The following is a 21,321-nucleotide window of genomic DNA, read 5'->3' as shown; positions in this document are numbered from 1 at the left end:
TCCATATAAATACAGAACCTCAACGCATTATGCCAACGATTTACATCTATCTCAACTTCGTCTTTCCAAGAAGTCGCAACACATTCCGCGCTACGTCAATGCTCAACGCAGAAATGCTGTCTGAAACTTATCTAACCCCAAGTCCATAAATGGGACTGATTAAAAAAGGAAGAGGGTGAGTGGGGAGATGGGTCGCAGGCTGACGGCATCACCCGCCGCTTGTAGTGGCTGTATATTCAGGTCCGGCGGCGGAGCGCAGCACTCCACCGACGATCCTTCCCCGAGAAGGGTTGGAATCGGCACCTCGGAGCCGGCGCATTCAGAGGGGTACATCTTTAGCCGTAAGGGCGAAGAACCTCTGCCTTTACAGACTGCTGGAAAGACTCTGAGGGAACTCTCTTTTGCTTCTCTTTGCATGGGCAATTGGTGCCTATGGCGCATCTGAATGCCTTCCAGAAGCAATTCGTGCAATATGACACTGCTTTATTACATGGCAATCAATTGAACCTTGAATTCAGTGGGTGCCAGCAACAGCCAGCTTCCTAGACGACCCTCACTTGGTAAACATATACCCTGTCCGGCCAAACCAAGTGGGACTTCTTTCTCTGTCCAGTCGATCGCCGAGCCCGCGCGGGGGCGCGCATTCGCCAGGGACTGCGCGCGGCCGCTGCTCGCTCTTGTGCTCGCGGCTGAGCCAGAGAGAGAGAGAAGGAAGGAAGGCTGAAGATGGAAGGAGGTGCGTACGGCGCTGGAAAGGCTGGGTCCGGGCTTGATCCCGTGTCTTTCCTTAAACAACCCCAAACCATTCTCCGCATCGTCAGCTGGGTAAGGGCGGCTTCAAGGCGACGGGTCTCCCTCCCGTGGCCGGGCGCGACGGTCGGCTGCACAGGGGCGAGCTCTGCGGGATGGGGCGACCGGCTGGCCGAGAACCAGGCGCTGCCGGGTGACCGATTCAGGGAGGACAGGCGCCACCCCGAACTGGGCGCTCTCTGCCTTCAATTTGCGGTCGCGATCCACGTTGTTCCAGCCAGGCAAGGAGAAATGGCAGGGCGAGTTTAATCAGTCTCCCCCCCGGTCACATTTCGTTCACCGGCCAGGAAAATGCGTTTCTGTTTTGGTGTTTGTTGCCCTGCCAGTCGAGCTCCCCTTCCGCACATGAAGATGTCTTGACCTTTTTTACATCAGCTATTGTTATTTTAACCTCCTCCCGTCATCTTCCCCTGTGAAATCGCTTCACAAAACCTTTCGAGCAGTGTTGCCTCTCCATATTGCCGTCAAATGTCAGAGGGGACGGATCCACACGTTGTCGTTCCGAGGACCTTTGGTAGCAAACACGAGAATTCATTACCCCCCCCCTCCCCTATCCCCCCCTTCGCCTATCCCCCCTTCCCCTATCCCCCCCTTCCCCTATCCCCCCCCCCTTCCCCTATCCCTCCCCCCTTCCCCTATCCCTCCCCCCTCCCCTCTCCCTCTCCCCTCCCCTCTCCCTCCCCTTCCCCCTCTCCCTCCCCTTCCCCCTATCCCTCCCCCCTTCCCCCTATCCCTCCTCCCTTCCCCTTATCCCTCCCCCCTTCCCCCTATCCCTCCCCCTTCCCCCTATCCCTCCCCCTTCCCCCTATCCCTCCCCCTTCCCCCTATCCCTCTCCCCTTCCCCCTATCCCTCCCCCCATCCCTTCCCCCTATCCCTCCCCCCTATCCCTCCCCCCTTCCCCCTATCCCTCCCCCCTTCCCCCTATCCCTCCCCCCTTCCCCCTATCCCTCCCCCCTTCCCCCTATCCCTCCCCCTTCCCCCTATCCCTCCCCCCTTCCCCCTATCCCTCTCCCCTTCCCCCTATCCCTCCCCCCATCCCTTCCCCCTATCCCTCCCCCCTATCCCTCCCCCCTTCCCCCTATCCCTCCCCCCTTCCCCCTATCCCTCCCCCCTTCCCCTATCCCTCAATTGATGCTGTGATTCAAATACTTGGATACATGGTTGATGTGGTGGTGGTGGTGGGTTGTGGGGGGGGGATTCCTTCTTTGCATCAGCGCTGCCCAAAGTTAGTCGCTTCAAGTCAACGAGATGAGTTGGACCAATTTACGGTTGAGCCTTTCTTTTAATAATGAAGTTTGATTAACGCTGCCCTTCCATCCCGCCCCTGACGCCATTACTTAAAATAGTCGATGTGCTCCAGTGGATTGTATTCATTTATAGGAAAGACGGTCATCAGTTCGACATCACGTTTCCAGGCCTGAATGTCAACCTTTCATTGAGATTCATTTTAATGAACGTTTGATACATGTGTAACGTTTTTGTTTTCATTGGAATGGTTTAATTTCATCTGAATTTTTTTTTTGGTTTGTACCCAATTCTCTCTTCGATTTTTATTAATGGAGGGGTTTTTTGAGTGGCGAACCCTTGAAAAATGAGCAGATGGGAAGGTTGATTCGGATTTTCACCTGAGCCCGGCAACACTTGGACAAGTTTCTCACGACGTGACGTGGGGGTTATAATGAATGATTGGACGTGATTTGAGCTCATCTTGTCCGTGTTTTCTCTGCTTCAGCCCCATTGTGACCGAAAACGTGTCTGGCCTTGACATGATAAAAGGGGGGGGGGGGGGGGTGGGGGGTATCATGGAGACGCCTCGGCAATGTGGGGGCGATTCATTTGCCTTCATCATTGATATGAATTCGTGTCTCTCATCCAGATTGAGGGATAGAAGGGCTTTGTACTGAGTGCGTTGGGAGTTGTGTGGGGGGGGGGACACGCACTCAGTCCGTGAAAGGCTCTTCTGCCCCGTCCGTTGATCGATCGCCGAACGGTGCTTTGCCGGTGAAATCCCCTTTGGTTTGTACTCTTCATCCTTCCAACAAGTTGCGCTGTTTGGAGCCCATGAATGATGAGGCAGCACGGGAGTGTTGCACGCTTTCCCCAGTGGGTGGGTGCAGCCGTCAGCCCTTTGCCCGGGGAGGGAGGGGGGTCGGGGTCCGTCCCGTCGGGCGGCCGCGCGCACATTTTGCAGCGCGGGAGGGCCGGGGTCGATCAGTCACCGTGAGCCCGAGGTGCGGGAGACGGAGAGATCGACGTGGCTCGCTTTTCGGGAATCGATCTGGACCCTTTTCCCAAAAAAGAAGACTCTTGCTGACTAATGGTGTTTGATTTTGAATGACATCCAAAATAGCGCTATTACCCCTTGCTGTCCTGCTGTGCGAGCGCATTGTTTTCTGGCAACGATCTGGAGATGATGTCATCTGGGAGTATTCGCTCAGTTCGGTTCCCCCAGCGGCCTTCCACGATCATCTCCAGGTACGGAGCGAGGTCGAGCACTGAGAAACAACCCCCTTGCCCGTTGCATGGTGTAATGTCATTTTGAACTCGAGCTATGCCCGCGATGTTGTTGTCCACGGTCAGGGGCTGGTGTGTGAGTTACAGGTGGGTGCACATTCGTGCACTTGAGCAAATGAGCCTCGTTTGGCCTTGGATTCAAAAGGTTGGGGATAATCCGACAGCAAATTGACACAAGACAAAATACTCATAGTTTCAAACCCATTTTAGATCTGTCTTAATGTGTGCTGTTGTCAGTCCTCTCTCTTGAAACTCTGCAGTCGTGACATGTATTTGGCTACCATTCCTAACAACACCATCCCCAACTTCTGAAACCATTGCTTGGTTCACCTCATTCCAGTGCCCGATCACCAGAGCTGACAATTCGGGACACACTTGAGGAAGTGTTGCATTGTAGGGCATGTAGAGCTTTTGATGAGATATTTCGATGATCTTGAGAGGTCCAAGATCAGTCAAGTTTATCCAAATTTTACTAACAGTTAATTCTTAACAAATTTACTGCTGTGTTTTCCTACATCCTCCATAGCGATGAAGGTGTGGTTCTGTCAGGCCTAAAGGAGACATGTTCTGAAATGACAACTCCACAACACATACCACTGATTTTGTTCCAAAATTCCCCATCTCCCCAACCCATCACAAAAGTGCAACATGAGCATTGCAGTGTTTATACACATGATTTCATTGATTATGTTGAACTTCATACGTTGTTTGGATCAGAATGATCAGGAAACGGATAAGAACATAAGAAATAGGAGCAGGAGTCGGCCATCCGGCCCATCGAGCCTGCTCCACCTTTCAGTGAGATCGTGGCTGATCTGATGACCGGCTCATCTCCACCTACCTGCCTTTTCCCCACATCCCTTAATTCTCCTACTATGTAAAAATCTATCCAATATATTTATTGAGGTAATCTCCACTGCTTCAATGGGCAGTGAATTTCATAGATACACTACCCTCTGGGAAAAGCAGTTCCTCCTCATCTACATCCTAAATCTTCCATCCTGAATCTTGAGATGAGGTCTCTAGTTCTAGTCTCTCCCATCAATGGAAACAACTTCCCTCTCTCTGTCTTATCTATGCCTTTCACAAATTTCTCTCATTCTAAATTCCAGCAAGTACAGTCACAGATGACTTGATCTTTCCTCATAGGCTAACCCCCTCATCTCTGGAATCAACTTGGTGAACCTCCTCTTGACCGTCTCCAAAGCCACTATATCCGTCCTCAAGTAAGGAGACCAACCAGAACTACACACAGTACAACAGATACAGCCTCACCAGTTCCTTATGTAGTTGCAACATAACCTCCTTGCTCCTAAATTCAATCCCTCTGGCAATAAAGGCCAATATTCCATTTGCCTTCTTGATGACCTGCTGCACGTGCAAAGCAATCTTTTGTGATTCATGCACAAGCACTTCCAAGTCCTTCTGCATTGCAGCCTGCTGCAATTGCTTGCCATTTAAATGATGATCTGATCTTCCATTTTTCTTCATAACCTTGCATTTCCCAACATTTTCCTCCATCTGCCAAACCCTTATCCTCGGCACAACTTGCTTTTCTACTCAATTTAGTGTAATCAGCAAACTTAGATTCACTACACTCTGTCCCTGCTTCCAGATCATTAATGTAGATCATGTACGTTTGCAGACCCAACGCCAATCGACCCCTGCGGTACCCAGCTCAACATGGATTGCCGATCAGAAAAACGCCCTGTATCCCAACTCTCTGCTTTGTATTGGTTAACCAATCCCCTATCCACACCAATACATCACTCCCAACTCTATGCATCATTATCTTGTGTGCAAGTCTTTTATGCGGCACCTTATTGAACGACTTCTGGAAATCTAGGTAAACCTTCTATCGACTGTGCTTGTTTTATCCTCAAAGAACTCCAGTAAGTTTCTCAAACAGGATCTGCCTTTGCTGTTGGATCCATTTCGATCCAGATGCCTCACTATTTCTTCTTCAATGATAGCTTCAAGCCTGTTCCCAACTACAGATGTACAGATGCTTGGATTAAACACAGTAAATTTTACAGTAAGCATGCACTAAATTTTGGTGCACCCCTGCATTATCAGCTAGGAATGTGGCAAAAGACTTGAGAATTAGGTCAGATGAGGATGTACAATGCTTTATGAGCATCAGTGGACTAACTTTCTAAAACTGGCCCACTTGCAAAGTAAGTTTTAACCACTACAAGTTTTCAGTGTTGTAAATGTCTTTTGAAACTGTGGAGATCATTTACCATGCCCTTCTCTACCCCTGCTCTGTCAGAAATGCCAACCATGGCAGGTGAGAATACATCCAAAGATGTATGAGATTAGTAGGTTAATTGGTCACATGGGTATTATTGGGCAGCACGGATTCGTGGGCCAGAAGAGCCTGTTACTGTGCTGTATGTCTTAAAACAAATCAGTGCAAGAGGTTCATCATGATATGATACCCTTTGGAGGGAATATCTGAAGTTTATAAGGAGGACATCCAAAGTGAGTTAGCTCCAGTTGGTTATCACAGGAATTTGAGTTGGATGTGTTCAGTATCCATGCAACACAAATTTCCCTAAATGAAAAGAGCAAAACTAATATAAATGGAGCCTAAAAATGAAGTTGGAGTGGGAAAGAAAAATTAACATTTATTGAGAATTTACCTATTGGAAGCATTGTATATTCGAAGGATTGAAACACAAAAGTCTGCAGACACTGTGATTGTAGTAGAAGCACAGAAATGTCAGAGGAACTCATTCTAAGGATGCAAGACAGCTGATATACCTGAATTGTGAATGAACTCATCCTTTAAACTGATAAAATTCTTTGTAAGGATTATTGGTTTGCATTCTAAGTTGCAATATCAAGGCACCAAATGACAGAAGTGAATGGATTTTTGGTGTATGGGCTCTAAAATTGTTGATGTATCGCTGCCAGAGTGATGTATTAAAGTTTTATCTCTGTTGTTGGGTCCCTTTTTGAGAAGAGTTGGGGTGGTGTGTGAGCAGGCCAGGTTGGAGGGTTACGAGGGCCAAATGATTTATTCCACAAAAGCGACATTATGAAACAGTCAGCCTCATCTATCTTGGACAGCTCCTGATTAAATTGAAGCAAAGTGCTTTTGTACATGACCATATCTAGACGGCAAGTGGTATGAAAATGGTTTTATTCTCTGCAGAAGAAATATTTAGAATCGTTTTTTGTCACATTTCTGGGTCTTATTCTTCACTACTCCTGATTTTCATCTGTTATTTTGTGGATTTCTTGTACTGTTAAAGTCCAACACCTTGTTATCTTGTTTCCTCACCCAACACTCCTTTCTGGATAACATTCAAACATACAACCTGGACAACATCCAGAAAACCTGCTTATAAACGCAAATTTTCTTCATGCTTTTATCTGTGTCTAATACTTGCTTAATCACTACATTTTCTTTCCAGTTTTAAAAAACCAAGCAAATTTTAATCATATAAAAAAGTGAAAATAATACCTTATAACGTTTTGTGGAAATTGTCTTGTGATCTTTTCCAGAATAAATCTGTAATAGGTTGCAATTTGAAGTGCTCCATGTTCACAATTCTCTTTCATTTCACGACTTCATTTCGGGATGTATTTTTAAACCAAAGCCACTCTATAGGTAGTGCTAAATTTTCTTTTTCATATGCTCTTCAGGTTGCTTATTAGAGATTCATAAAATAACAAGCTGTCTGTGCTTGTGACTGAGCTAATTGCAAAGTCTGCTTATATTTTAACTGATGCTTGACTTTCACTCAATTGACTTCTCAGGGGGGTCAATGATAAACTTAGGAACCATCCCACTAGCAAAATCAGAGACCAGCATTTTTTTAAAAATCTCTCTTATTTATATTTACCAGTCCAAAATGAAGGAATTGCTTCATATTTTTCATAAGCATTTTTTTTAGATGGGATTTGGGGGAATTTTGCTTTCAACAGCCTTTGTACAAACATGTTTGTTTTTGAGCTGCTGAAGAAGTTTGACAGCTTGCTGAAACTGCTCTGTGATCAACATAAAAGGCAAGGTCACGGCAAGGAGGTAACATTGGAACCTTTTAAGATCCACAGTAGGGTGACGCTCTGGAGCCCTTGTACTCTGCCATTTTCTTGATGCTGCAGCTGTCACATGCTTTCGGCTCATGTCGCATGCCTACTTACCCCAAATGATGGAAAACTATTCAGCCCAATCTAGTTCAGGGTGAAGGCCATCACCTGAGGCTTTTTCATGCTGCTGATGTTGTACTAGCTTCTGTACCAAGGAATAGGCCCAGAGTTTAATGGACAGACTTCTTTGTGCCTTTGAAAGATCAATATCTGAATCACGGGAAAAACCAAATAGAACAATTAACAGGCAGGGTTCCAAATTAATCTTGAAAATTGTTTGAAAAATCTTTCCAGAATCTCTTTAAATTTGGGCATTCCCAAAACATGTATCAGAGAAGCTTCAAAAATGTTACATTTCTCACAAAATAGATCAATATCTGCATAAAAGCAAGATAATTTAAGTTTGGACATACGAGTTCTATGCAGCACCTTAAATTGTAATAAGCAATATCTTCCATAAAATGAGGAATCATTAATCAAAGTGAGAGTAGAATACCAATCTTCATCTGAAAATGTAATGTTCAAGTCTTGTTTCCAATCTCTTTTGATCCCAGCCATTTAAGTCCAATAAATACATGCTATTAATCCACCATGAAAATAAAATTGTGTATTAAAAAACAGATCAAGAATCTTAGTGTTAGAAATTTGCAGAAAATTTGAAAGCTTGGCCGAACAAAATGCCTAATTTGTAAATATCTGAAAAATTCCTATTGATAAGATTAAATTTGGCTGATATTTTTGACATGTGACTTCGTCCTCTACATCCACAGTCAAACGGTAAAGCAGAGAAAGGAGTGCACATAGTTAAACATGTAGCCTTAATAGCAAGGAAACTGTACTTTTAAGGCTAAAATTTCAAAGATGTATGGGGTTAGTAGGTTAATTGGTCACATGAGGGTATTTGGGCAACACGGGGTCCTGGGCGAGAAAGGCCTGCTACTTGTTCTTTACCTCTCAATAAATAAAAACACAAAATCAGCTGTTTATTGGTAGTGTAGTCTTGCCAAAATTATCCACACTTCAGGGAAAAATGTAGGGTTAGTGTAACAGTTAGTGCAAACACTGTTACAGAGCCAGCAATTGGGACCAGGGTTCGAATTCAGTGCTGTCTGGAAGGAGTTTGTATGTTTCCGCCCATGCCTGCGTGGGTTTTCCCCGGGGGCTCCAGTTTCCTCTCACTGCTCAAAACGTACTGGGGTTGTAGGTCGACTGGGAGTAATTGGGCAGAAAAGGCCTGTTATCATGCTAAATTTTAAAAAATATATATATAAAATTTAAAGTAATGAAGAACTTTCATATTAGATTTTATTTTGAGATTTATTGAGATCTTAAGTTAGAGCACTTAAATATAAAATGGATAGGCCAGGGGTGTTTGGTTAAAATAAAAGTTCTTATTACTAAAAGTCCCTTTCGGGAAATTCTTGTCTTGTTATTAGATCATCATTCAAACATGTGTTGGTTATTAATTTCCTCCAGTTCCTTAAAGGAATTTTTTCAAACTAACTCACCTGATAGAAAGCAAGTTCCTCCGAACATCGGCAACTGGTGATGGGGGAAGTGCGCTGATAATAAGAAGAAACCAGGTTTGCCAAAGTTATTTTTCAACCAAAACAAGGGCAATGGGCAAGATGGGGGGGGCATTGAAAGAAGGAGACTCACCTAGAAGGACCTGTGGAATAAGGAGTCAAATAGAGTCACTAATGATGTCCTGCCCTCTCCCACAAACGTAAATCATGGTTGGGAGAGAACCCAACATGTCCCCTCTGCACAGTTCCTGCTATCTTCAAGCTCATTTTGGTTGGGTGCAATGTCAGTGTCACCCAAGGGTGATATATCTGGTGACACAATCTAGTGCTGAGGTGTCTAGCAGTCGAACTCAAAGAAAAAAGAACCAAATGACCTGCCCGCAAACACCCAGAACCCAGACACCCTAATACCTTTCATCCGGGAAGGAATAAGTCACAGCACCCACTCCTTCTCACTCCAAGATATAGGACAACTGAATACAGCCAGAGACTGGAAATTGCTTGTAGACCTCAGCCTGTGACTCACCTTTCCCCTGGAAATTGCCAGCCCCAACCCGAGACCAAATTTGGTACTCTGGTCCAGCTCTCAGCAGATTGTCTTCAGTATTGAGCTGACGGTTACTTGGGAAGGGAAGGTATCATGGATGAGGCTCAAGAACAGAAAACACCACGTAATACTATTCTTGCCTGAGAAGCAGGAGAGCGAAGCTGGAAAGCGAGCGTGCTCCTGGTTGAAGTCGGTTGTCGAGGATTTGCTCCTAAGTCCGTGACAAAGTTTCTAAGGAAGTTGAAATCACCGGGCAGGCCCTCAGAAAGGCAATTAAATCCCTCCCTGACTCAACTGAAATGTGCAGTCACTGGCTCTGGCTGAAAAGGAGGGATCCTATCTGGGCTCCAAACGACCACGAGGAGAAATGGGTACGGGACACACCCCCAAATCTGACCAGCCAATGATGGGCCTGCCTTGGCAGAGCATGTCTTGTGTTTAAAAGGTTGAAACACCCAATGATACCAGGGAATAAAACTGAAGATGTGTCCATACTGGATAATATTCCCTTGTGATCTTACTCCATTAATGTAATTGAGACAACCGATCATATGAACTCTGTAAGAGAGGTTCAAACTAACCACTACTGAAATGTCAGGGATTGTAACACCTACTCTATAAATCAACCTTTCCAGTTATTGAAGAAGGGGCAGGGGGAGGAGCACAGGACAACAGCCAAGAGGCCATAGATGGACATGGATGGGGGGCAGGAGAGAGAAGCTAAGAATTGATCGGGGAAGGGGGGTGGCTCTGCGATTGCAGGGGGAAAGAGAGAGAGAGAGATAGTGGGGAGCAGAAGGGAAGAAGATAAGAAAAGATAGAGATGGGGAGGGGGAGAACAGAGAAGTTGATGTTGATGCCATTTGGTTGGAGGGTGCCCCAGGCAGATTATGAGTTGTTCCTCCAATTTGCAGGTGGTCTCAGCTTGGCAATGAATGAGACCATGGACAGACATGTCATCGTGGGAATGGGACGGGTTCTTGAAATGGGTGGCCACTGGGAGGTCTCTGCCAATAGAGTGGACAGAGTGAAGGTGCTCAACGAGGTAGAGCACCTGAGGTAGAGAAGGCCACAAGATTGGGGGCACAAAAGTGGTCGAGAGGATCACTGTGGTCTCCCTTCTACCCCCCCCCTCCCTATGGTCTACCAGGATCGTTGTCTGCAGGATGTTCTGTGCTGACCACCACCTGTACAGGGGTTATTGTTAATACATCTGGTGCTCACAGTGTGGGCTGTGCTCCTCCCCCTGCCCCTTCCTCCCTCTTCCTCCAGCCTTTTGATTCAGGTGCCTGCTCTGGTCTGAAATGTTGGTTTCTCTGGACGCCTCGGGACCTGCTGAGTTTCTCCAGCAATTTTGTGTATTAACTATGTAAAATTTGTGGTTACTTTTAGGCTTAAGCCCCTCTTTACCCGACTTATTTTTGTTTTTAAACTGATTTAAGGTGACCAGCATTAGGAATACTTGCCCCCAACAGCTATGATCAATTCTGTTTAAACTCCTGTGGAAAAGAGGTAGAATGAAAATGAAAGGAATTCATCGAAACATTTGAATATTCCTTAATAACGCAATGAACAATTTGTACATCTGTAACATTATTAACATAAGACGTCATCTCAAGCCACCTTACAGCGGTTTCATCAGACAAAATGTTGACAATAATTCATGCCAGGCTATATTAAAATAGTTGAGTTAAATGTTAGACTTTAAGAGTCTGCTACATGAGGAAAGAGACTGATTAGGGGGATAGTTCCGGGGCTCAGAACAGGGTTGGAGTGCTAAAAATGAGGGATTTGCAAGCAGCTGGAACGCAGAACATCTGAAGCCCTCACTTCAGCTCAGCCTCACCTCTTGTTCCAGCCAATGTTTTACTACCTTCAATCTCCAAAGTAAATGCAGCTTGATATTCTACCTAATATTTGATTGTCTCTGTGTTCATTCTGTTGCCATTTGTCCAGATCCTTTTCAAATAAGATGATGTTTCATTCATTATCACAGACTAAATAAAAATATACATGCAGATTGTTAGTTTCATCGTATTTTACATAACAAAAATGAAAGGGATGGAAGAACTTTTTGTAAACCAGTATTTTATTGGCAGTAAAGAGCGCAAGAACAGGAGAGGATGTTATATTGGAGCAAAAAATGATGATCTCTGGTTAAATAAAAGCAGGTAAAATTGTTTGCTAGAGCCAGGTTACACCCTGCAAAGGTGGCTAATACTGAGAGAATTAAATCGCTTCTGCAACAATCACTTTAGTTGTCAATCTGAAAGATTAACTCTTGATTTCCTGTCCATCGGTACTGCCCAACCTGCTGAACAGTTCCAGAGAATTTTGTTTCTTTTTCAGATTTCCGGCCTCAGCAATGCATTTCGCTTCTCAATGTTGCCGTAAGATCTTGTATAAAGTTCCGCTGTATTTCCTCCTGTGAAACACGAGGCCAGTATGGAAATCTGCTTTATTTTCAAATGCAATGATGCGGCACTTTGCCAGAATAAGAATGAGTAGGAGAGATACAGTAGAATCTACTAAAATTGCATGCCATAAAATTATGAATGTGTGCTGATCCAATATTGTAGCTTTAACGGTGTATAGTCCTTCTACGACTGTCATTGATATTTGCACCAGTGGTAAAATCAGTATTCTACCAAAGATTTACTACATTCTACAATTATTGACACAAGTATTCTGGGTATCATGCCCTTTGCCCATAGACATTTTAAACATTGCTCTTCAAGTTTTCTACCACTGAACAGCTGTGTTTTCAGCTTGCAATATTTTGTTCAGTTTCTTTTAAAAAACCCAAAAAGCCAGGAATCTTTGGCTTGGGCCCACCAGAAAATTACAGTCATTTAGAATAACGTTTTGAGACTGAGGCAACACAAGTCTGTGGCCTGGCCTGCTGCACCTTCCCTCATGGAACCACAGTCTGCTGTCGAAAGTTGTGCAATGCTTTCATTGTCAAGCAGCTTCATCACTTGTATGAAGAGGGCTTGGGGATGAGGGAACATGTTTGGGGTTGTTTTAATCTAAAGCACTTGCCTGCAATGAATTTCTTTTAATTTCGAAGCTTGTAATTCATGCTGTACATGTTATTTAATGTGTCTTCCCCACTCTGTTGATATTGCATCCATTGCTTTCGAAAGCTTACCATGGAAACAGATCTTGTTTCCTTGGAGATATTCCAAGAACTTGTATTGAACCTGCTCAGTGATATAATTTTTTTTAAAAATTGAATGACATAGTAGCAGATATTTGATTAAGTAGCATGCAATCATTCCAAATTCACAAAAACACATGTGTTTTCACCTTGAATTACAAATTTGATTTTGATGTCTGTTTCCATATAACCATATACAGCACAGAACAGGCCAGTTTGGCCGAACAAATCCCCACCCTCCTAGTCCCACTGACCAGCACTCGGTCCATACCCCTCCAATCCTCCCCCCTCCATGTAATTATCCAGTCTTTCCTTAAATGTAAATAATGTCCCTGCTTCAACTACCTCCGCCGGAAGCTTATTCCACATCCCAACCACCCTTTGCATGAAGAAATTTCCCCTCATGTTCCCCTTATAATTTTCCCCCTTCAATCTCAAACCATGGCCTCTGGTTTGAATATCCCTCATTCTTAATTGAAAAAGCCTATCCACGTTGACTCTCTCTGTCCCTTTTAAAATCTTGAACACCTCCATCAAATCCCCCCTCAATCTTCTACGCTCCAGAGAAAAAACCTTTCTCTGTAACTCAAACCCTGACATCCTGTCAACATTCTCGTGAAAGTTCTCTGCACTCTCTCTACTATTTTGTTTGTATCCTTCCTATAATTTGGTGACCAAAACTGCACACAGTATTCCAAACTTGGCCTCACCAATGCTGTGTACAATTTCATCATAAAATCCCAACTCTAGAATTGAATACTCCGATTTATGAAGGCCAACATTCCAAATGCCTTCTTCTCCACTTTATCTACCTGAGTATCAACTTTGAGGGTACTATTTACCATAACTCCTAAATCCCTTTGTTGCTCTGCACTCCTCAATTGTCTTCCATCCAATGTATATGACCTATTTAGATTTGCCTTTCCAAAATGCAACACTTCACACTTATCCGTATTAAATTCCATCAGCCATTTCTCAGCCCACTCCTCTAGCTTTCTTATATCTCTTTTTAAGCTACGGTAATCTTCCTCACTGTCCACAATACCACCAATCTTTGTATCATCTGCAAACTTACTTAAGTTTCATGTGTTCAGTAATTAATCTTATCTTTCAAATGATTTTAAGTGCTGTGCACAAATGGAATATGTTTTTGATCAGGTAACATTTCAAGTAGTAGACAAGGAAAAATAAAACACATTTATTTGATGACACGCTTTTTTCAATTTTGTGTTGATAGAGCGGTCCTTTGCCAACAAAATGAACACAAGAATAACTATCCAGTAACCCAGTAAGGCTCAAGCACATGGCGGCTGCGTTACAAGTTCAATAGAATAGAACTTTCACAATTTTGGGGATCATTAGTGTGATTTTACTGAAATTTTGACCAATGGGAAGCTCCCAATTCATCAAGCCCTTGAGTCTCTTGTCTTTATTGTATTTGCATTGCTGTTATTCAGTATCTCTGCTCCAATGGTTTACTTTGGTACACTCCAGGATTTTCATATTTCCTTAGCTCATATTTGCAACCAGGAACCTGCACAGGAATTTAAATGTGATTGCTTTTGAAGGGGCATCTTACTTAAAGATCTACAGGCACCCTTAACTTGAGTATCACATACAACCCTGACATTCTTATACCTGTGGACCGGGCAGAATTTCTTCAGTAGTTCAAAATACTCTACGGAAGAAAAGATGTATATACAACGGAGAGAAATGTAAACAGAAAGAAGTGCAAATAAGCTGTGCCATACAGAAAATAAACATTTAATTCTTAAATAACGTGCAAAGTAAGAGTCCTCAAATGAGTCTCTGATTGAGTTTGTTGTTGAGGAGTCTGATGGTAGAGGGGGAGCAACTGTTCCTGAACCTGGTGGTGTGATTCTTGTGGCACTGATACTTCTTTTTTGATGGCAATAGCAAGAACACAACATGTGCTGGATGGTGTGGATCGTTGATAAATCTCCGACAGCAGTGTTCCGTGTAGATTTTCTCGATGATGGGGAAATGTTTGCCTGTGAACTGGGCTGTGTCCACTACCTGTTGCAGGGCTTTCTGCCCAGATTTCTTGGTGTCCCCATAACCAGGCCGTGAGGCACACTTTTCACGACACATCTGTAGAAGTTTGCCGATGTTTTCAGTGTCATACCAAACCTTTGCAAACTCCTGAGAAAGTCGAGGCGCTGATGTGCTTTCTTCACGATGACACTTGTATACTGAGCCCATGTTAGATCCTCCAAGAAAATGACTCTAGGGATTTAAATCTGCTCATTCTCTCCACCTCTGGTCCCCTAATGATTACTGGATCATACGCCTCTGGTTTTCTCTTCCTAAAGTCTGCAATCAGCTCCTTTTGGTGACATTGAGTGCATGCTAGTTGTTAGTACACCATTTTTTAAGCTGTTTTCAATCTCCCTCCTGTACACCGACCCATCGCCCCCCTTTTTATACACCCCACTTCCATGGTGTCGTCAGCAGATTTGTAGATGGTGTTGTTGTACAGAGCCGCACAGTCATAGGTGTTCAATGAGTAGAGCAGGGAGCTAAGAACACAGCCCTGTGGTACTCTGTTACTGATGGAGATGTTCTTACCAATCCTCACTGATTGTGGTCTGGAGGGGAGGAAGTCCATGATCCACTTACACAATGGCTTGTTGAGACTCAGGTCTTTCAGTTTGCTGATCAGTTTTGAGGGGAAGATGGTGTTGAATGCCAAACTGTAGTAGATAGAGAGCATCCTGATATATGCGTCTTTGCTGTCCAGGTGTTCCAGGGCTTTGTGTAGAGCCAGTGAGATGGCATCTGCTGTAGACCCATTGCTGACACTGTCAAATTGAAATGGATCCATGTTGCTGATACGTTTCAACGCCAGCTTTGCAAAACACTTCATCACTGTGGATGTGAGTGCCACTTTTGTGATTTTGGAAGGTTACCACCCTCTTCTTGGGCACAGGTATGATTGAGTCATGTTTGAATCAGATAGTTACCATGCCCTGATGGAGTGAGATGTTGAAGATAGCAATGAATACATTGGTCTATTGGTCAGCATAGGTTTTCAGTTCTTGGCCGCGTACTCCATCTGGACTGGATGCTTTTCTTGGAGTCACTCTCCTGAAGACAGTCCATATGTCATCTTCACATACTGACAGTAGAGGATCATCAGGGGACATGGGTTGCGTAGTGGCTCTTCCTTGTTTTGGTGGTCAAATCGGGCTTAGAAAGCATTGGGAGTGAAATTTCACTCTCCTACTGCACTGTGAAGGGCCTTTGAACTCACCAACATGCCATCCCATTGCTTACACCAATCCATACTCTGAAATTATTTCAAATGCTCTTTTTCACCATCAGCCATAGTGTTTTTTGTGGATGATTTTCTCATACACATTTGTGATCTATTTATTCTATTTGTGCTGGGGCTAAAAAGCTGACATGCAGCAAATTAATTCACCTGTAGAAGGTAGGACTGAAATTTTGAAAGTATCTTTATAATTGAGCTGTATTCTCGAGCAAGATTTATAGTTTATCTGTACAAGAACCAATTGCATTTTACAGAGTGTGTACATAATCATTAAGTATATTTAACAGATGATTAATATCATCTCAAAAAGCCATTTTTCATTAATATTTATCACCTGGGCTCTTAATGCACAATACTTATCGCGTGCAAGCGCTCACACACACACACACACACACACACACACACACACACACACACACACACACACACACACACACACACACACACACACACACACACACACACAAATCACATATATCCATAAAGATAGAATTTAGAATAAATATACATAAAAAATTTTGTAATTATTTACCCAGTTGTAGGATACTTTCTTAAAGCCTTTGGGAAAAAGCTTTTTCCCAGCCTGGGAGTCCTGATTTTGATACTCTTTTTCTTCCTTCCTGATGCTAGTTGGTCAAAGATACTGGGTGCTGAATGGAAAGGATCCTCAATAATTCTTTGAGCCCTATTTAAGCAACACTCCCGGTGAATGTCATCAAGAAGGGAAAGGGAGACCCTAGTAATTTTATCCTCTTTGAAACCAGTCATTTGTTAGGCCCTAAAACTCTTACTTGTCTTCTCCATTTAAGTGTTTACTATTCATAATGTATGACTTTTTTTTCCCCAAGAATGCAATAAATGCATATGAATGTTAAACAATTGAATCAGTCAACAGATTGTTTATTCAAGTTATTAAAATTGTTGGCAAAGCTGGGAATCTTGTTTTTTTGGACAAGCTTCTATCTGTGAAAGCAAAAATGTTTAAAGAAAAAGACTATATAAACTGTGTGGTCTTGGATATCCCAAAGCTTTTCGTTGCACATTAAGTACTTTTGAAGGAAATAATTTATGAAAAGGGTATCATGTTGGTTATTGATAACGGTATTGGTAAATTGACAATTCAGTGTAGGTTAGATTGTGAGATTATTGTCTGTTAAGGCAAATAGGGAAAATATTTTTGTGGTGTTGAGGAAAGTTTTGTTATCTGCTTTATTTGTGTTTAGGAGATGGACAATCTGATGGTGGTTAAAAAAAAAACCATAGCACATATTGAATTGCTTGAAAATGCCCCTAGGAAAATGTCAATATCCGAGTGATCAAGCCCTTAAATCATCTATTGAGGAATAGATGATTTTTTGGACCAGGATGAAATTATAGCCACAACTACAACTTAGGTCTTGAGAAGATAATTGTCCTGTTGCATTTTCATTCTAACTTTTTTCATACTTGAGTCCATTATATTTTTGCTTCAAAGTAAAATAAATAAATAGAATTCCAAGTTTAAAAAAATGCAGTGTATTTGATCACATCAAGTCATTGGCCTTGGGTCATAGGCCTTTTATTAACAAGTTGTTTTATTTGTGTTTGTTGTTTTATCCATCTTGTTGATTGTCATGCGTAAAGTTCATGTTGTGGAAACCATACAAAAATGTCCCAATATATGCAACAACTGATTTAATCTTTTAAAAGTAGCAATAAGTTATCTGTAGGGATCATGTACGAGGTTATACACAAGAACACAGAGTGGAAGCACGCTGCCAAGTCCCTAAATCCTTCAGCAGGATCGTGGCTGATCTGCCCTGGCTCAACTCCTCCTCTATGCCAACTATGTGTAGCCCTCAATTTCCCCAATCTTTCAGAAATCTATCTCCTCCTCTTCAAATAGCTCCAGACAACTTGCCTCCACAAACTCTTGGGGGAAAGAATCCTAGTAGAAATTCACCACCCTCAATGAGAAGACAATCCTCACACCACTGTTTTAAAATCCGTCATTGCATCTTGTCATTGTTTGAGCCACCTTCATTAGTAAAAAGAGTCTCAATATTTACCTAGTGTTACAGAGTTCTGTGTTGGCCTATGTGTTGTGTGGTTTTGAGTTGGAAAGTGACAATTTGCCTTAGAGAGCCAAAGTGAAGGTGGACTGCTGAGAGAGTGGGAGACGGACTGGGCATGTGCAGAAGATGATCTAAAAATTTCTGGACTTGGAAGACAAACCACCACTGGGTGTGGCTGTGAAGTGGAAGGAGGCCCAAGCAGAGTCATTGTCTGAGAGGCAGTTTAGAGTGTTGGGCATTTTAAAAGGGATGAACATTCCGAAGGCAGTCAGAATGATCTGGACCAAGCCATTGTTCCTCTCTCTGCAAGCAACACAAGACAACTTCGAATTTTGTGCACTCTCTCTCTCTCAAAGATCTTTTGACTTCAGTTTACCAAACAAATTGAATTTTATTTATGATCTTTGCTTTGGTTGAGATCGAAGTTGTGAGACTTGTGTGTTTTGTGTCTAAGTTTTTCTGTGGACTGGTTGGAAATATAACTTAGACTTTAATTACATATGTTATATTTAGGCTGGGGAATTTATTAGTCTTACACTGTCATAGAAATTTGCATAGTAACCAATGGGGATTGTTATAAAAGGGGAGATTTTGAATTAAAGTTTGAAGGTGAATTTTTGATAATAAAGTAATTGTTCATCTTTACCCCAGTGTGATATGCCTTCTTTGTGGTTGCTAGTTTGATCTTGTAACACTAGTTACTAGTTATAAGATCTTCAGATCTTATAATGGACTAACTGAGGCCTCACTTTTTAAGCCATTCTGATAGGACCACCTTCTTATCCCAAAAATTACTCTTCTGAACTACCTCAAATTTGTTCTTAAATAAGGGACCAAATTAATCTTCAGAACTAATTTATTATTTCCTGTCTTTAAGATATTCCATGCATATCCATTTATTGCATTGCCAAAGATAATTGCCCAAGTAAAAATTCCAATGGACAAAATGTATTTTCCTGTAGGCAGTGTGAGACTGTTGGCATTGTGCTGTGGCTCTGCAGAGTATTTGAATGAGTCATCAGAAATTCAAATCCAAATTTTGCAAGTTGATTTTTTTTCACTTCTGTGCTAGATTAGCCAAGTGATAGCGAGTTTAACTGCCACTGCAAAACATGAGCACGTACTCCAATCTACCACTACAGTGCCACATATTACCATTCCTTCAGACAAAATGTTAAGTAGGGTTTGTCTGTCCTCAGAGGTGAGTGTAAATGATATCATGACCCTCTTTGTAGCTCTCCCGGTGTCCTTGCCAAACTATATTCCTAAACCAAAGACCATCAAATGGGGATTTACAATGGATCTTATTGCTGACTGCTAACTGGCACATTACAGGCCGCAGAGGGGTGCACTGAGGCTTGGAGCACGATGCGAGGTCGCTGTGGGGAAGAACCGCAGGCTAGAAGGACTAGACTGGAAGGACGCTAGCCTGTGGACCTTCTCCATAACAAACTCGCGCCATGCACCAAGTCTCAGTGCACCTCTCTTGTAGACTGTAATGTACCAGTTAGTAGTCAACAATAAGACAAGTTAACAGGCATATTTACTACCAAAAATAGACTTTATTCACAATAAAATATTTACAAAATAAAAACCGTTCAAAAGTCTCTTCGCACCCTTTGTTTCGTATCCATACATTTCCTTCACTGTACATTGTTACATTAATTTCTCTTTGCACCATTATCACCATTGTGGCATCTTGTTGTTTCTCCCTGCTCTATTGTTTGAGGGGCTTTTGCTTGGACTCAGCCCCTCAATGGAAGGACTCAAGCCTGTGGACCTTCCCCACATTGACCAGATGTAGTGCACCCCTCTGCAGCCTGTAATGTGCTAGTTAGTAGCATTACTGCACCGACATCTTCATGTGATTTTTCACTGAGCTAATGATCTTCCAGCAGTTCTGGGTTCCTGACTCTGTGTGCATCCCTGGGAACAGTCCGTAAATCAGAGAGTCCTCTGTTACACTCTGCTGGGGATGAACCGTGAGAAGGACCCTTGTGTCCTTCTCTACACATTGTCATTGAATCTGCATGCAGCAAAGAGGTGGACACTGTCTTCTCTCCATTGCAATCATCTCAGGGACAAAGTGTAGTGTGAGTGATGTTCTGGTTGAACAGGAAGGATCTGAGCTCCTCTCACTGCCAGGTAGGCCATGTCCTGGTGCTTGTTAGTGAGCACTGGCAATGAGGCGTTCCGCCAGATGACCTGGACAGTCTGCTCTGGGAACCATCCCAAATGTGCCTATCGAGTCCTCATCTCTCAGTGTCTGCAGGACGTACTATGCTGACCAGTGCCTGATGGCCTGTGGTGAAAGGTGTCAGTCTGGAAAACCTTTTCCACAATGAATAGGTGGTGTGGCAAAGTCCAGCTGTCTGAGACATTATCCAGCAACAAGGCCAGGCCCATCCTTCACAACACCAGGGAGAAGATAGAACCTCAGCACATAGCGGCTCTTGGTACCCTCGGACTTTGGTTCCACGCACAGTCTGATGCAGCTACACATGAAGGTGTTAAGCAGAATGAGGGCCATGTTGGGTACACCCTTTCCCTCACTGTCTGGTGACTTGTACAGAGCAACCCTTCGACCCTTTCCATCTTGGATCCTCACAAGACTGGAAAACAGATCTGCTGACCATCTGGCTTGAGTTGTGGGGCATTGGCCACACCTGTGCCATGAACAGCAGTATGGAGAGCACCTTGCAACTGATGACTAGATTCTTCCCTGTTATTGAGAGGAAGCATGCACCTACAGACCCAATTTCTGGTGATCTTTTGTGATCTGCTCTGACCAACTCTTGTTGCACGCTTTGGCCCCTCCAAATCAGTTCCCCAACACCTTCTAGTAGTCAGATATGACTGTGGACCAGCCAGGCCAGTCACCATAGAGCACAGCTTCACTCTTATTCCAGTTTACCCTGATGCCCGATGCAGATTCAAATTGGCCGCAGATGCTGATCAAGCTGCAGACTGATTGTGAGTCCGAACAGAAGATGGGAGATCATCCATTTGCAGGAAGGTCTTGACATGAGTGCCTCCACTGCCTAGCAATGTCACTCCTTTTGTTCCTTCGTCATTCCTGATGGATTCAGCAAATGGCTCTATGCAACGCACAAATAAGACTGGAGAGAATGAGGAAAAGATATAGGGTTGGACTAAAGGAAACTGGAAAAGTCGATGTTAATGCTATCCGGTTGGAGGGTTCCCAGATGGAATGTGAGATTTTGTTTATCCAACTTGCAATGGTCTCAGTCTGGCAGAGCATGAGGACCGTGGACAGACATGTCAGGGAATGAGGCCAGGAATTGAAATGTTG

The 21,321-nt window shown here is 43.4% G+C and overlaps 1 protein-coding gene across 3 annotated transcripts in view; it reads left to right on the top strand.

Annotated features, from left to right (window-relative positions):
- Positions 1-282: 282 nt before the first annotated feature.
- syngr3a (synaptogyrin 3a) overlaps positions 283-21,321 on the top strand; it is a 64,356-nt gene continuing 43,317 nt past the window's right edge. For 2 of the 3 annotated variants that reach the window (XM_069906400.1, XM_069906399.1), the window contains exon 1: positions 2,612-3,286. In XM_069906400.1, the coding sequence (XP_069762501.1) occupies positions 3,146-3,286 (141 nt within the window). In that variant the 5' untranslated portion in view covers positions 2,612-3,145. Of the gene's footprint in view, positions 826-2,611; positions 3,287-21,321 lie in introns of those variants that run through there. The other variant, XM_069906401.1, reaches the window with a different exon arrangement.

The sequence above is a fragment of the Narcine bancroftii genome, chromosome 12 (assembly GCF_036971445.1).
Source record: "Narcine bancroftii isolate sNarBan1 chromosome 12, sNarBan1.hap1, whole genome shotgun sequence".
NCBI lineage: Eukaryota > Metazoa > Chordata > Chondrichthyes > Torpediniformes > Narcinidae > Narcine > Narcine bancroftii.
The sequence above is the reverse complement of the archived record's forward strand: the minus strand, read 5'-3'. Positions and strand labels throughout refer to the sequence as shown.